Source organism: Nipponia nippon, unplaced genomic scaffold (assembly GCF_047370975.1).
Source record: "Nipponia nippon isolate SJK-2023a ecotype South Korea unplaced genomic scaffold, ASM4737097v1 scaffold_30, whole genome shotgun sequence".
In the NCBI taxonomy this organism is placed as follows: Eukaryota; Metazoa; Chordata; class Aves; order Pelecaniformes; family Threskiornithidae; genus Nipponia; species Nipponia nippon.
In genome coordinates, this window is record NW_028262348.1 from 242,982 (window position 1) to 260,638 (window position 17,657).

At 41.7% G+C, this 17,657-nt stretch overlaps 1 protein-coding gene across 6 annotated transcripts in view; it reads left to right on the plus strand.

Annotated features, from left to right (window-relative positions):
* DGCR2 (DiGeorge syndrome critical region gene 2) overlaps positions 1–17,657 on the plus strand; it is a 47,877-nt gene that overhangs the window by 1,643 nt on the left and 28,577 nt on the right. For 4 of the 6 annotated variants that reach the window (XR_015707180.1, XR_015707179.1, XR_015707181.1 and 1 more), the window contains exon 2: positions 14,802–14,834. The exons of the other annotated variants lie outside the window; for them this stretch is intronic. Coding sequence is in view for 1 of the 4 variants with exons in the window: in XM_087768558.1 (XP_087624684.1) it covers positions 14,802–14,834 (33 nt within the window). In the remaining 3 variants the exon portion in view is untranslated. The remainder of the gene's footprint in view (positions 1–14,801; positions 14,835–17,657) is intronic. 6 annotated transcript variants of the gene reach the window in all.

The window sequence follows — 17,657 nt, forward strand, 5'->3', positions numbered from 1 at the left end:
ACCCCATGGAGTTGCTAACCTGGTATTATTACAGCTAGAGGCTTTTATGTGGGAGAAGATACTGTGTAAAACTGATTTCAAGCAACTTAGTGCTAAGTGCTACAGGCAGCTGAATTGCTGGTTGAAAAGGTTCAGCAGGGATTCATAGCTGTCTGTGTACTTTTACAGGTGGGTAGATTTGACCCTGAACTCTGTTGGTCTTGAGCATTGTAGCCTCCGAGAAATTAGAAAATGGCATTTTCCATATTGTGTCAGAACATTGGTTGCTCCCGTTTGGGATCAAATCTCTGTCAGCAGCTGATGCTTGATGGGTGAAGACAAGTTTTGCATTGAGGTTTGCATCTTTAGGGCAAGCGAATTTTTTTCGCTGGTGCTCTAATGTATCTTCTTTAGAGATTTGTGGTGCTGAAGGCACGCTGGCCGAAGCATCCTTCTTGTGAACAAACCCTAACTCTCATCTGCTTAGGTTATACACCACTGGCTTTGAAACCTGTAGCACTAGGATTCCTCTATGGCAACTCCATATGCATTCCTCGAATTTTGCTCAAACCATATGTATTCCTGAACCCTAATGTGAAGTAATCTAACTGGATATAGTGCTGCAGCTGGAACTCCTTGCTGTAGGAGGAATTTCTGAATTCCATTTGGAATATGCTCATCCATCCTGTTTACTCGGAGGCTCCGGATGAGTGTGGTGGTTGAGCTGTCCATGGTGATGCTTGCCCTTCCTCCTCAGAAGAGAGCCATTGCTTCAGGGTGACCTCGCATCTTTTTGCCAGTGTCGTTTGCTTTTTAGCTTGCTTCATTTGGTATCTTGACTCTACTGTCTCAAATAGATCACCCGTTTAGTAGATTAAATGGTATATGGGTTGATGGAAAATCTGTTTTGTGCAAGTACAGAGGATGTACGGAACTAGATTTATCATTTTAATCAATGGTGAAGAAGTCTCCCTTGTCTTTTTTGGGGAGGTGCCTGGATTTCCTCAGAAAGAGAAGAGTATTTGGGCTTAGAATTTATTTTCCTAGTGGTGTTTGTTTTTATTCTTGCTTCTTTAAACCTGTGTATTGTAGCAACTGTCTTACTGGTTTAGGAAGGATGCCTGCAGCTTGCTTAGCTTAAATCTGTACTTGGAGCTATCAGATGAGTGCTGCAGAGTGATGGGAGGTTTTGTGTGCTCCGAGATGAATGTGTAGTCCCTTCACAATTCAGTCCCAGCGAATCAGGCACCTCTTTGTACTTCCATGTTAATTTGACGCTAGCTTTGTATCCATGTTTTTGCTGTGCTCTTCAGATAAATAAAACCTTCTTTTAAGCCTCCTCAACTGTAGTATCTTTTCAGGCAATCTGAAAGGCAGTGATTTTACGTGGACCTATTTTTTTCTGCATTTAGGGTGAGATGGGTTTTAGTAAATTAGGAGAGACATCAATTAAAATTTCCTTTTTTTTTTTTCCCTGATTTTTTTTCCGTCTTGGTTACACGAGTCTGTGTTACGCTGCTGCCATCACTAGCAGCCTCGGGTACATCAAGCGTACCGTGACATCAGCCCTAGCTGTGGAGACTTGGGTTCCTGAAGGTGCCGTGGGCAGTTAGATTTTTCTGAGCCTTTGGACTTTCAATGGTAATTTTGTGCCCTTGAGAATCTCTGCTTGGATTTTTTTTGTCCCAGTGTTTCCCTCTTTCCCTTTCTGTTTTGACCATAACCTGTTTGTTTTGACTAGTTGGCTGCTTTATAATGCATTGTTGAAAGAGTTCCTTTTTTTTTAAAGTAGGGCATTTCTCCTTGAGTTGTGTTACTCATTATGTGTTTGGAAGCTGCTGATGTGAATTGAAGCTGAATGTATCAGACTTTTCCAACTATATGGGTGTACAGTGAAGGACTAACTTAGTATTTCCTTTAAACACTTACTGAATTGATTATATCTGGTGTTCAGACACTTGTTTTGGGGTATATTTACCACAGTAGGGTTTGGCTTAATAGTATCTTTTCCGGGACAACTCAAAACATCTGCTTCAGGTTATCTGACTAGCTGGCTGAGAGCTGTTGTCTTTATGTGAAGAAATATTTCAGTGGTGTGTTAACTGAGTCACAATAAACTCTACTGGTGCTAGCTTGGATTTAGACTGAATTTCTGAACGCTAGTGCGTTTCTGTCAGTTGTCAAAAGAGCATCAGAGATGTAAATTGTTATGAATTCAGTTTTGCAGCAGAGTTTGAGAATACGTAAAAAGTTCCTGTTTCTGTTAATATCCCGTTGCACAATCGAAAAGCAGAGGTTTCAGTGACTTTAACATTGGGAACTTAAACAGTCTGGAACGATGAGGACAAGTTTCAGAATAGTGCTTAGAGGATTAATTAAGATCATAATTGCTAAAGACAATAACATGTTTTCATATTTCTCTAACAAGGTACTGCTGCTTGCTAATGGAAAACACTTAAACATGGTCAGGCTTTATATTGGATTTTGTAATAGTGGTTTAGTACAGAGCCTCGTGAATGTAGGTCATCGGGCTTTCTTATTAGAGCATTTGCCAGGCAGCTAAAAGCCAATTGAGTTCTTGTTCTTGCAGCGTTTTTCTCCACTTCAAAGCTAGCTAGAGGAAGTAATTTTATTACCCAAGTTCTGGTTTTAAAAATTTTGCACAACTTACCTAATCGGCAATGCTTAGAAAGACGTGCCAGCGCAAGTGGTCTGATTATAAAGCCCCACAACTTTAAGCTAAAGTCTGAACTTTTCATACGCCTTGGTGCTTGCTTGTACGCAGCTGGCAGTTATACTCTGACTGGTGGAGCGTTGGTGTCTTGACACAATACCATTGACAAGTCTGTTTAAATTGCTAACTCTTTCTTGTCACTTAGTCAAAAGTTGCAGGTCTTAAACGCAAGGCAGAGCTCCTCCGAGCAGAAGTCTAAACAAACCCACAATCAACATCGTTTCAAGGTGATCTGCTTGTGTGCTGTTACTGAATGCATCTGCTTTTGGCTAGTTGAATTGTATCGGTTGATTCAGTTGGAGACCCAACTATATCAGTCATAAAATGTGACCTGGGCCCAGCGTCCCTCTGCTCTAAGGGAAGTTCATTGGTAGCAAATAGAAGCCCTTATTGTGCTTTTTGTTCACTGTCTCTACCTTAGTGAGAGATGTGGTGAGTAATATTTATTTGGTTCCATGTCCCTGCTAACTACAGTCCCTGTCTTTGTATTTAGCTGAATTCCCAAGTGAGGGCTTTTAGGTGTGAGGGGCTGAAGGGTTTTTATCATGCCTCCTGAGTTAGTTTTGCTGAAGGTAGGGCTGGCCTGTCTTCCAGACTTATGTTCCCCCCTCATCCCCTTACTTCTTAATCTACTGCTTTTAGCTTTTTTTTTTTTTTTTGTCCTACTGTTACATATAAGTGTGCTCTTTTCCTGGTGTTCCTGTGCTCTGCTGTTTGCTGTTGTTATGTGCTGCGAAGCGAGGCTGATGGATTTGAAAGGGCTTTCTTGTGGTTGCTCTCAGCGTAGCAGAGAGACAAGGCAGAAGGTATCAGACCTTATTATAGCAGGTGTGATACTTTAAGACTGGTAATTCCTAATGTTAATTATAAGGCAGAATTTTTGAGGTGTGAGTGGGTTTGCTGCTAGCTGTGGCTACAAAGTAAAGGAGAAGAAAGGAGTCAGTAGGCAGGGGGCTGTTTGCATGCGTTGCTCTGGTTCTGAGAAGTGATAAAGCAGAAGGGGAACTTGGGGGTTTGCAAACACAAGACTTCTGTGTCCCCACAGTAGGTTTGGGAGTAGAGGAAGATTGGGCCAGAACAGCAGAAGTGATGGAGAGGAGAGCACTGCTGCAGCCTCTCCCTGTGGTGGGAGGAGGCAGCTGTGGACGCGCTGCTTCTTTCTCAGTAGTTAGGGGGAAAGGCACAGCTAGCTCGAAGAGGAAGAATTTTAGATACTAAGTATGAAAGATGTAAAATCCCCAGATGAATGTCAGAAAACCAGCCAAGACTTCAACAAATTATTCCGTCCCCTGGAATTACCTTTGTTAGGGCTAGCTTTGATGTTGAATTGTAATGGAAGAGTAGTAACTGCCTTTAGAATCTGTCTTTGAGTAATGCCTGGGTCTCTGGGTTTTTACGTGGTGTTTTCTTGCAACTTTTATAAGGTCTCGTTTCGTCCTATGGGATGCATATAAATAACTTATTTTGTGATTAGCAGAACTTCTGTTGCACTGCGGCAGAGCCAGTGTACCTGGAATCGAACTTCTGGCACCTGAAGCGTGGCCAGAGCAGAACCTGGAAGCGGCTCGGCGGCATCGCTGCTCCTGCCCTTCAGCACCACGTGGGTGCTCGAGTTTGTTTTGTACTTTTTAAAAATGAAATAAGTGCGTGAGGCGTTCTTGCACTGATAGCCTGAACAAGGAAGTCCTTCAGGTAGAAAAGAAAGAGATCACGGCTAATGGCAGGCTTGATGACAGGCTCTGCTGATCTTTGCCTGTGTGAGCTCAAGGGCTAACCTGTGATGGGAAAAGGCTTGCTAATCTTTTGTTCTGTGTAGACTGATAGAAAGTTATGGCTAGAAGGGGTACTAAGAGATTGGGTCGTCTGTCTTCCTGTCCCAAAACAAAATCTGGTAAACCCAGGCAATTCCTCAAGGATATTTGTCTAGCACATTTTTAATGATTTCCTGTGATAGAGACTCCAAACACCAGGTTCTTTTGCGAAGTCTCCTTGCCAGTCTGTTTCTTGTTCTGCAGTTGCAGCTTATTCTTCCTGTCTAAATACAGTGTCGTGCACGTGTCCCCCTCATGCTACAGTTACAAAGAACAGTTTGCCGGTTTCCCAAGACCGTTCGGGTGCCAGGACCCACCAGTTTTTCAGCAGCAATAAGTGCGGTGTGTGCCTGGCAGTGCCCGTTCCTTCCTGGCTTTCCACTCTGGAAGGGTTTATGTACCGTTCAAGATCCTTGCGTGGCAGGCGCACACCTTTGCATTGTACTTCCAGTGGTGGTTTTGTGGAGAACCTACTGAGTCGAGGAGAAATCGCAGATCGTTCGGTGAAGTCCTCCATTAGCTGTAGTAGAACTCTAGCAACCGAGTTGCTTAAAAACATGAGTTCGGGATTAACCTTTAATCCGCATTCCCCAAACTGTGAAATCCTCTGGCATCTTGTGGTTTCCTGTGAAACTTTTAGTTTTGTCTTTGTATTAAAGGGTCAGCCTGCTAATGCTGGGTTTGATGAACAGCATTTTAATGCTATTTGCTAAATGAAACTCCTAAGGAAGCTATCGCTAGTGTTTGATGCCTACCATTTAGATTATTTAGAAACAGAATTTTAAGTTTAATGGAAATTGATAGTTGCCTCATTAACTACAGCTAAACAAAATAACATTCAACTTCCTAGTTAATTAAAATTAAAATTGGTTGATCTAACCATTCTATTTAGCTTCTGTTCTGTTTATTGATTAGCACTTGACAATTGTCAGCCAGTTCGGTGGGTGGAAATGTAGAATTAGTTTTTGGTGGCTGCTTCTTGGGACATTCGCTGCTCTTTTGTCCTTTAACTTACTGATTTTTTTTTTTTTCTTTGTCATGTTTTCATTTTTTTAACTTTTTTTCCTGTGTTGTCTTCTCTTTCATATACGCCCTCTGCCGTGCTTCCTCATACCTTTCCCACTATGGGACCAGTTACTTGGGGTACCCACTGAAATTGTTTGGGAACCAAAGCTAGTAGAAAAATGGGATTAAGTGCCGTTTCTGGTAGCACGATGCGGGGTGTTCTGGGCTGCCTGCGACTGTGTTTTCTTGAGGGAGCTTCACATGTCACTTTGAAAGGCTGAAGCCTCCATCGGTTTGTGTTTTGACACTCAGACCTGCATTGCAGAGTGGGCAATACGCAGCAGCTGCGGTTTGAAGTGGGTGAGCGCGGCCCTTAGATCTGTATGGAAGGAGGTCAGCTCCAGCCCAGCTCTGCCCGCAGATCTCTGTGGGAAGATAGAGGGGGTGATACAAGGGTGGGTGTCAAGCATCGCCTTTGCATGAGTGAGAAAAATTTTACATAAAACTGAGTTAGTGTTGTCCTTCAGTATCTGTATGTTTCATCTGTGCTAATATGTCTTTAGCAAGTTAAGTGAAAACGTTTATTCTGACTTAAAAGTAACATCATCTTTCATATACTTTAAAAGAAAACAAATAATCCTGCCTCTAACACCTGCTTGGTTTGAGTTTGTGCCCAAGTAGCATTTTGCCTTGTGTATGCTAAACTTCTAAAACATGTTGCAACTTCTTTTAATCTAGGGATGGTCAAAACTGCATTTGTGTTTTCTCTCTGTTGAATTTGTGAAATTATTTGTTACGCTTAAATTACTCTCTACTGATTAAAATACAGTGACATAAATGTACTCTATTAATGAGATCTTGGAAAAATCATTATGAAAAATCGGGGATCTTGCAGGAGTGAGATCCGAGTGCAAAGACTTAATCGGAAGCATCGTTCCCCCCTCAATTCTGGTAGTAAGCAGATTGGAGAGAAATGGTCCAAGGGCGCTATAGTATATGAATGCTCATCTGTGTCTTTCTGAGCAACAATGGAGTTGAATGTAATTTTTCTATTGATTTGACAGCTAAAAAATGGCAAAGACTAAGTTTCATGGTATAGTACCTGACACACATGCATAATAGGAGCTGGTTGAAGAACTGAAGAGTGCCAGCAGCACTTAAGCTGTTAGGAAGAGTGGGGAATGAAAAAACTACTCTTAAAGGGTTAAGTGGCTTTTTATAAATGGGTTGGACTCTTATTTGCTGACTTCTGATAGAACTATTAAACTTCGGGGTTTGATATATGAAATTTCTGTTCAGGTATTTGTTTTACTGTGGAAGAAGAAAGCCACGGTATCTCGCACAATGTGGACAAACACGGCAGTGACTAACATTGGCTGCATTCCTGCCGTGTTCGGCTTCGGTTGAGCAGGGGAATGCTATTCAAAGCATGAGCCATTTGCTCCAGTACGCGACAGCCCCTGCGCCAGCTACTGTGCAAAGGATAAAACGGGTTTTCCGTATTTGAGGTCAGAATATTTCTGTATATTCAGTTTTTACTTTTAAGTGTTCTAGGTGCTTGCTCATGAAGTCTTGTATGAGATGTGAGGAAAAAAATGAAACAGGAGCAAAAGTTTTTTTTTTTTTTAGTGTGACCTGCATTTGAGTAGTGCTCATGTGCAGGTTTCCTGTCTCCCTGAATTGTTAGATTCTTGTTTAAGACCATGACCTTCCTTTGGGCCCTGTAGAGAGCTTCTTCCATGTTAATTTGGTTTTAAAATTAAGAAATGGCATTAGTTTTTAGAGAGTGGAGGGTTTAAAAATAGCTGATTTCATAGGTAGGATTTTGTCACCTGCTTGGCACTAAAGGCTATTGCAGTTCCTCATGTTTTAATTCAGCCAGGTATTCGAAATACATACTTGGCCTTAAATTGTGTGTTTTCATTAGACTTGTTTGGCTTGCTCACGTGCTGAAAGTTTAAGGATATGCTTAAATACTATTGAATCCTGTACTGAAAAAAAGCAACAAAAAAAAGGATGAGAGATTAACTTTTTTGTTTTACTGCAAAGTAGGAACATGTGTTGTCTTGTTGAAAGTAAAAGGGCTTGCTAACTGATACTGCTGAAATCTGGCAATTCCTACTTTCGGTTTAACGGTGGCCACAAATTAGCCTCAATTGCTCTGGCGGTTCTTGAATTGCTGTTATCGTGCTTCATCTGAATACTCTTCTCGTTGAAACCTGATCTAAAGAAAATACTAATACAGTTTGTGTAAAACTTTGGATTTAAATTTTTCTTTCCTCTGTGGAAAACTCTGATCTCTATAGTGTTTGGTGTTTTTTAGCCGCTTTTCTTTTTTTTTACATGTACAGTTTATTTGGTCAAAGGGGATACAGCTTCTTTCCCTGGTGATCCTTCTTAAGTGAAAACTGTTTTGCACAGGAACAAATATTGGTCCATACTGACTTGATAGGATGTGTACTTTCCTAATCCTGAGAATACAGTTGGTTGAAAGAGGAGAGGAACGATCTCATGCTTAGATTTTTTGGGGGAATTTTGGGTAGGCAGCTACCAGGTAATAGCTTAAGATATGGAAGTACTTTCTAGGATACTTTTATTGGTAGCTTCTTTTAGAGTGCTTTTTAGAGGCTTTCCAACAAGCAGCTTGTGCAGAGACTGTCAGAAATTGAAAAAAAAGAAATGTTCCTGGTATTCAAATGCTTCTGATTACCAGACTGGTCCTTCTCGGGTTGCTGGCACCGCTGTGTAGTTCTGAACGTCCCAGAGGTGACTCTGAAATGTACGGGAGTTCGTATTGGGGAAGGACCAGTGCAGATGCCTCCTGGGAGGAAAGAGGTGCAGGTCATGCTGAAAACTTGTGAAGACAGAGCTGAGAACTGGATGCTTTTTCCTTGTTCAAAATGACCCCAGCTTTGTGAAGAACTGCAAATGAGCAAGAAGAGTATGTGTACATTAATATGATGTTTTAGAGTATTTAGATGCAAGGGAGTATGGGGATCTTGTCGTAAAAGCTGTGTTTAGAAGGAGGTGAAGGTTTGAGGTGAGGACTGAGGATGGAATCTGGAAGTAGCTAAGCTGAGGTATCCAGGTGGTTTAAGTCTTTGTGGTGTACGTGGGATAATCTGTCTGTCCCGACCCGTGTATATGGATTGTAGGGGGGAAAGTGCTGTTTGTGATGGTGCTCTTTTATGGACAGAAGTGATGACTTGCTGAGTATTTCACTACTGATGTCATTCTTAGGGAACTTTTTCCCAGTTGCTGCATTTGTTGGGAGAATGAATATATTGTGTGCGTGACTGTATTTAAATTCTGCGTGAGGAATAGTGCTATTTTCTTGGCATCCGTGGGCGTATTTCATCAGTAGTGGGGTTTAATGAAACCTGGACTCCAATGGGCTTGTCTCCTGTGTCCCGCTGTAGTACCCTTGCCTGACACCACTGATTTAATAAGGCTGTGTCTTCCCCATGTCCCCTCTGTCTGACCACGGTACGTCCTCTGGCACGAGGAGGCTGGGAGTCCTGCAAGGTCTCGTGCAAGGGTTCGGTTACCCCAGGTCGCCAGTTCCCTGGGAAGCCACCCCACCGCGGCGGCAGCGTGACGCGCAGATGTGCCGGCAGGCTGGCAACTGCTGAAACTGCAAACCACCTGGGGATTCCCGCCCTCTGAAGTTCAAGGCGGTCATCGTTCTCTTCCCTTATGCTAGCTCTAGGCTTTCCAAAGCTTGCACTGCACACTGTATTTTTCTAGTCTTGACTTCTTTCTCAAGCTTGCTTAAAATTGGTTAGTAAATTTGATTGTGAGGTGTGTGATTGGCACTTTCACTGAGCCACTTACTGCTTGGGCTTTCTTTAGGGGAAGGGTTAAAAATTCAGTGCTGCACAGGTTTAGGTCGCTTGTCACTGTTGTACTAAAACGCTTAAGTCCCACCTAAGACTGTATAAAACATCTGAAGTCCTCAACAAGATTGTCAGTATAGAGGAACTGTAGGCTTTAATTTTGAGCCATATTAAAGGGTTCTCGAGTACCCATGGCTTTGGTTTTGTTTGCACTGAGTGCTCTTTGTGCCAGTGCTGTATTATGCTTTTCCCTTCTGCTTATTTACTTACTATCAAAATATAATAGTTTCTTGGGGGGGGGGGGGGGGGGGAAATGCAAGCCTGTTGCTTAGCTGGTATCCTCACTGCTATGAAAATAAACTGTTTTTCAGTCTGGACTGCTGCATCGCTTAATTCACAGTATTCTTTCGACTTAGTTCAAGTAGCAAGTTTTGTTTTCTGTTTGGTTTTAGCAGTACTGAGAAATTGGGAAATATATTTTTTTCTGTTTCAGTCTTTGGAATGAGTGTCCACATTCATAAAGCATAGAGTCTGTATTTTCTAACTCTTAGGAAATCATAGCCAGGGTTCCCATTCAAGAAGCTCTGATGTTGTTGCTTTGGCTGAATGCTGGGTCTCTTGCACTGCCTTAGCTTTTTTGTTGTTGTTGTTGTTTTCATTTTTCTTTTTTTTTTTTTTAATCCTCACTGGCATTGAGTCTGCCCTCCAGACAAAGAGCAGACCATGAGCTGCAGTGAATGACACTTGTGAGCAAGGAGAAACTGGGTCAGTTCCAAGCTTGTGCAGAGTGTAGGTATAATATCGATGAGAGGGGATGAGGGGAAGGGGGTTGCCAGTGTTCCCTACCGCGCTGTAAAATCTTTTGGTAGATGTTGGGGACATCTAGCATAACTTACTGACAGAACAGTGAGTAATGCAGAATGTTCACTAGAGTTACTCATTAAGGATTTACAGTTTTCAGCTGGAGTGCTGTTACAATTTTAATTACTTCATGAAACTGCATGCTGAGGTCATGCAGAAAATGCCGTTGCCTCTAAAGTGTATTATTTATTTATTTTGCGAACTGATGTGTTCCTACGGAATGGGATTATAACTCCAGAATCTCTAATTTTCAGGAGCTGGAATTAAGTTTGAGAATAGGCGTGGGTTGTGTCTGGCTCTGTACACAGCACAGGGCCGTTCTGCTTTCCTGGGCTCTGTGCCAGTGTCCTTTCATTCCCTCCTGCACACACTTGGGCCACGACAAACGAAAGCTGCTTGACCCAATGGTCATGCTTAGGCATGCTTTCAGTGGCACAGATGAATGGCTGAGCATTGCATCTAATGTGGAACTGAACATGAAAATAGAGTTCTCTGTTTTCTGTAGGCTTTTAATTTGAAGAACAATAAGCAGAATCGATTTTATTGAGAAACTTTAATAAACTTAATCTATGGATGGATAGTTGTCTGATGGTGACTTGTGAGCTTGACAAATAGTCGTCTTCTCTGAAAAGAAGGTGCTGTTATCATAGCCTGTTTTTCTCCTACTGTGACTTTGTTATAAAGTACTGTACCTGCTCACTCTGCTACACTGAATGCGGCAGTGGGTGGGGTAGGATAAATCTGAAAGCATGTAATGGGAGTAAGATTCACCAAGTGACATAAGGAAACCTGCTGGGAGACGAATGGATTGTGAAAATTTCTCCGCCATCTGGAGCTGGGGCGAAATAACACTTAGGTATGGCCTCACTTGCCTGAGAGCAGAGCCCTTGTGTGGGACCAGTGATGCCTCAGACACAAGTTAGAAACAAGAGAACCTGTTCAAAGACTGCGTCAGAACATCCTCAAGTTTGTAGTCAGCTTCTCTGTCACTGAAAACACTTTGTTCAGCAACAGACTTCTGGCCGCCAGGAGCAGGGGCCGGGCAGGACTGCCGTGCTGTTTACGAGCTGGCAGATGGTCAGCGGTTCTGGGTGAGGTATGGTACCTGCTCCAGTGAACTTCAGCAGCGGACTCCAGAGAAGTCCAAATCATGAGAACTGCTTTTCCAGTGCAGATGACTAGCTTATGGACAGCTTTTTCACGTCTCTGCTGAGGATTAAATTCAGAGAACCATTGCAGTATTGTTGTATTTGGAATATTAAGAATATTTCAGAGTTTCTGTTAGTTCAGTAGATGTGGCTCTGGAGAAATACTGGTTGCGCTATGCTTCTTCTTGAGCGTAAATATTGGATATGGAGCTCTACGCGGTTTTGATGATGATGGTTAGGGTGTGGTGTTTCTTTTGTTGTTGTTTTGTCTCTGATGCTTGTTTGCAGGCATTTATTGAGCATTCATACAGAGTAAAATCTCCAGGAGCTCTAAGGAGTTAGGTGGTTAGGCTTCTTGCTGAAGGTGCTAGGATCTGGTCATGCTTGTACAGTTTAGCATGGGGTGGGATATGTAGAAAGAGTGATTTAAGAAAAAAACAATTTTCAATTTTATAAACTTATTCTTAAATGTGTTAAAATATGCAATGATAGTGCAACATGTAGGTACAGGTCTTAAGTATGTAAGCTTAGTATTATAAAATATAAGAAAGACCTGTTGGACAAGTTAAAATCTGAATTAAGAAGAGTTACTGGCCTAAGCACCTGTCATTAGAGTTTTTGTTAATGCTTAATGGGCTTTTGATAGCTGTAATTGCCTCTTGAAATCTGAACAGAATATTTTCTTACAGGTTGGTTCATCTGGTTTGGGACAATGAGTGACTTACACTGAGAAAGCAGGAAGGTTTTTTTGCCTTCTGTTTTCCTTCAGTCTGTAAATAAAAATGATGCCAGAGGATCTACGAGATCCAGTCTTGAGAAATGTGACCAAAATAAGTGAAGTACACGTGAGGTACACGCGAAACTGCCATTGTTCGTTAAAAGCTTATGTACAAAACCAAACCATGTACTTCAAGCTTATCTTTTCAAACACATGAATTTCAGTTAGAGTAATAGCTTATAATTGAAATAACGTTAAATGCTGGGTTTGTGCATTTAATCAAATTTCAATTTCCATACAAATGAAGCTCAGCAGACAAGAACAAACAATTAGCGTAGCAAATGAAAAGTGGCATTTCTTTGTATTAAAAACTAAAGTAGATTAAAATCTATACTAGCTATGTAAATGCTGAAACCTAACATGCATCCGTTAGTTACCAAAAGAATATCGTAATGTATCAGACTTTACTGACTGGTGAATCTCTTTATTAAAGAGAAATTAAGTCATTGCAACTAGAAGAACCCGAACTTTCATAATCAGTGATTGCAGTCACCGAGTTTAATCTTTGTATCAAAGCACTCTCCTGAATTGAGACTTATATTTTAGAGGCTTTAGTTTAGAGCTCTGGCTCCTCATCTGTATTGTTTCAGGCATTTACCCACCTCTTCAATTGTGAATTGATAAGGCATTGAGTTTTTTGTTCCACTAACGGCTTATGTATCAGAGTTAGGAACACAGGGCTTATGAGTAGGGGCAGTCTTCTGCCAGTCAGGGATACGTTTCTGCCTTAGAAGAGACTGGGCTTTCTAATCTTCCTTTTTCCACTGGTTCCGGTAGTGGTGAACTTCAGTGTCTTGGAAATATAAGGCTGAAATTTAGATTTTGAAAACTTTGATGTGTTCACCTAATGCTTTGCAGCAGATGTTTATTATACGTACCTGAGACACTGCCTCTGGCATTTTTATTGGATGTAGCATTTCTTTGGGCTGAATTCCTTTTATATCTCTCTCTTAAATTGAGGGAGGATAAATAACCCTGTGAAGACAGTATCAAAGCATTCTCATTCACCTACCAGCTTATCTTCGCAGAAGCGTTTTGATGAGTAAATAGTGCTTGTAGGCTAGAGAGGTGCTTTTTTGAGGTTCATGGGCAGTTGGCTTCTGTCACTTGGCAGAAATTTTTACAGCTTGCTGTTTTTTGCCCATTCCCAAGAACTATTTCCACCCCTGCTGCTTCTCTTACCCCTGTGGTGGTGTGACCTGGTACAGCTCGTCGTGGGTCAGAGCTGTGACTCTGGTCAGTAATCAAGGCTTTTCTTACAGTATGGAGGTGAAGGTCCCAGCTCTGCTCACAGGGCAGCTTCTGGTAGCACAGAGCTGAAACTAGCTGTTCTGCCTCTGAGGAGATGTGTGTAATGCCAGCATATCAGAAAATGTCTTCTATTAGAGGTAATATTTAAAAAAAATTAAACACATTAGTAGATGTTCTGGCTTCATTGGCAGACGACTATTATGAGGCCCCAATTCCACATTAATTCATACTGGATCTGTACAACTATGTTTCTAGTTGGAGCATGCGATCTTTCTGGTTGCAGGGGGACAAACTGTAGCTGATCTGACTTAATATTAATGTGGACAGACATTAGCTTCATTTGATCTGAAGCTTGCTGTTTCAAAGCCAACTCATCAAATTCATTCAGAAAACTGAATTAGCAAGGTGAACTTGTACTGAATCAACACTTTGTCTCATGTGCCTATTACAGTCTTGATTTGATATTGGAAGCTCTAAAATGAAATTTAATGTATTGGAAGGTCGTCTCGGATACTGGATATAGATCGTCTGCCTTTCTTTCAAATAAAACAGTTATTTTGGGTAACTAATTATCCCTTATCTCTTGCATAAAAAAAGGGAAGATGAATAAGAAATTAGTTCCAGTTTGAATGCAAGTAGGAAGTGTCCTAGCCCAAATGCACCTCTGAAAGACTTAAAATGAAGCAGAAAATACAGGTTTGCAGGTAGTGTAATGCCCAGGGCAGCATGCTGACCAAGTGTGCCTCTGCTGCGGCATGGATGCTCTGTGGCTTCCCAGCACTCGGGCTCCAGAAGGACAATATTCTCAATTACACAGAAAGATTACACGAGATGATTTAACCTGAAAGGGCTTCCTGGATCGTTTTATAATGGCAAAAAAGGTGTTTGTTTTATGAAACGTGTGAAGCTGTCTGGAAATTAAAGCAGGGTGGGTGGGTGTGTATTTTGTTCGTCTGTCATGAAGTCCTTCCTATGGATAATGCTTGTTGTAAACGTCTATTTTGAGTACTTAGCAGAAAATCTGGAAATTAGTGTGCTGTAAAGAAAATTTTAAAAGCTAGTTGAGCCCTGTGTTGAAATACATGATGAGTGCTGTGAAACACCTGGCATTCAACATGTAATTGGGAAAATCTTTGGAACAAAAGCTTTCTGTAAGAGTGTAAGCAGCCACCTTGAAAACTTAGTTTTTTCCGGTATGAAACCTAGATTTTTCTATTAGTCAAAAATCTTGTCTGTTTTGTCACTAACTTAGAAAGATAATATCTGGCAGCTAAAGGAGATGAAGACTTCTTGTTTGTATGGCACTGTTTAAATTTATTTATAATCTTGCCTGTTATTTCTGGTGTTTGATTAAGTTTCCAACTGTTTGTAAGTTTTCTTTTAAATTTCAAATTACAGGTCCACGACTAGCTTTGGCAAGACTTCTTTCAGGTGAGTGACTTGTGGGCAGGTTTTATTATCTAATAATGTGTCCAAGCAAATTGCTATTGGGGTTTTTGGCCTTCCCTCGACAGTAAGTTTTATCTTGGCCTCTATATTAAGCTTGTAGAACTGATACATGGTCTGAACCTGATGTCAATTTTTCTTCTCCTTTTTTTACATAAAGTTAAGGACCCTCTGGCCAATCTGTAGGCCTTAGTAAACTGTTGCTAGAGAGAACAGGTGAAGTGGTACCAGAGAATGCATGGGTATTAATTGTTGATGTTTCTGAAAGACAAATGTCCTTCAGGCAGGAGTGTGCTGATGAACTGGTAGGTTGCTTGGGCTTTAGGGAAGAAACACGGTGTTGTCGTGAAAGCACGGACGTGCAGTCAGGACAGCCGACTTCTGCTTGTAGGCTTACCTTATCTGTAGTCTTTGGCAAGCTATGTATTTTTTCTGTACTTCGTTGTATCCGCTGGCAGAAGGATTGAGTGGTTGGCAAGATTGTTGAGGGTTAACATTGTAGAAGTGCTTTGAAACCGTAAAGTGAAGAGACTGTATAATGACACCTTGCTGCTTGAAGTGTTTTCACGTTCTCATACTGCTTGAACTTCATGATGTTTTGTAAGTTTATATTATGTATAGTGCAAAAACTGCAATTGCTGCTATTTCCAGTGTTTTACGTGCCTCCCTTCTTCCTAGCAAATGGGCAGATGAATTTAATTGCTCTAAAATGAGATTTCAGTCTACTAAATTTTGTGCTGTAACATAGCAAAGACTGCATCTGATCCGTAAAAGAAAAAGCCGCCTTTTATGTTAGAATTTAGTATGTGAATCATAATACTGCTGATGTAACTCGTCACACCGTACATGAACGCCAGAGACGGTTGGATTTCGATTTTTTTCACTTCTAGGCAGTTATTGATGCTGTTAGCTAATGTATTGGTACCTCTGCTGCAACAGCTGCTTGCTTCTCACTGAACTTTACATGTTTTCTAACAATATTGAAAATACAAAATATTTCTGCTTTAACAGCTGGTGGAAAAAACGTCTTTTTAGAGCTGCTAGGAGGTGATAGTTTAAGATACTTTTCTTTCTCATCCTTTCTTGCTGTGAGTTGCCATCGATAGCTATGAACAGTGTGGGATATCTGACTTTAGGGACAGAAGCGGGACTGGCATTTTTGAAATTTTGCTATTCTTTCGAAGAACTGGAAATCTCGTATGGGTGAAGAGCCAGTTTTTATTTACCATGCTCCTCAAAAGTACAAAGTCTGAGTGTGTGTTAAGTAATCGCATTTCAGGAAAGATGGATGATTACATTGTGTTGTACTGTTGTTTGCTACTGCTCATGTGTCTTCAGAGCTGCACGTGAATCCTGTTCTGCTGCTGGCAGCATGACTTGCCTTTTCTGTGGGAAAGAGACAGGCTTGAAATGTTTTCATTTTTCTGCTGTTTTGACTTAAAAATAGGCTACTGAAATGAAATGCTTGACAGGGTTGTGGAGACTAGCATCTATCCTGCGCATCCTCATCTTTCCCAAACTTCTCTGTTCCTTGGCCAGGTATCCCCCAGGTTTATTATAGGCTTCTGTCTGTTTTCATGTCTGTGTTTTACCTCTGAAAGCTCCTGTCCTGGCTAGCTGATGTGCTCTGCTGTGGGAGTCTTGAGCCCGACATGCAGGGCCGTGTGGGGCACACGGGGCCCGTGTCGGCAGGCGGCCCTTGCCCTCGGCTGGGCACTGCGGGGCCGGGCCGTGCCACTGCCCACGCCGCTCAGCTGCCTGCCCGCTGCCCTGCCTTGTCCGGTTGACAGCCCGCCGGTACGTGTATGGTGGGGCCTTAGTGGAAATCTGTACTCCAGCAGTGGCAAGGGGTTTCCGAAAAAGCTGATGTAAAGCATCAGTCCTCAAGGAGGCCATCGAGCATGTCCAAACCCATCCTGAGCGCAAGTGAGAGAGGCAGTTAGATTTTCTCAGATGGTTGCATCTTGTTTCTCTTTGTGCTAGACCATGATAGACAGCATGTAGAAGCAAAACAATTTGGGTGAAACTCTTCCAGTAACTGCACGATGATTTAGGTAGTTCAGTAACACGTGGGGATACAGGCCCTGGGTTAGGATGGCTCAGGAGGTGTTATTGGCAGCGTCTGCAGAATATGGAGATTTTCATTTTGCAGTATTTCTTTTAGTGTCGCTTTTCCCCCCTCTGTAATAGAATTGCGTAGCAGTTCGTGTTCCTTGGTCTGAAATAATGAGTGCATCTGATATAGCATGGTTTCCATTGGGAACAATTGTTCAGCTGGTTTGAGTGGTGTTTTAATAGAAATGTTTCGTGCTCTTCCATGTATCCACATTCTTCAGAGAGGAGTGTCTGTAATACAGGAGGTAATGACATTACAGCATGTAATTGGAATTTTAAGGCCCATAATATTGGGATGGAGTCGTCCTTTTATCTGAAACAGTCACATGTGATTGTACATAGAATAGTAAGAGCATGTATGAAATCGTAGAGACACAAAAGTATTCTTCACTGTTTTTCCCATGTGCACGTTGGCTTGTAGTGCTTTCCTGGTGGATGCTGCCTGCGAAACCAGAGGGCTGCAGAATAGCTTTCTTCACAGGGTGTGTGCATGACTTCCATTAAAATCAAGCAGTAAAAAAATTAAGAGTTTATTTAAAGTATTAAATTTTGAATTGAATTTTGCCATAACTGCAGGTGGATGCAGTGGAACCTGGAGCTGGGCTGAGGGTAGTCTTTCACGTGTTAAAATATCTACCACAGGCTCCAGTGTAAATTCCGTACTTGAAACTGCAACAGCAGAACTTTCTAAGA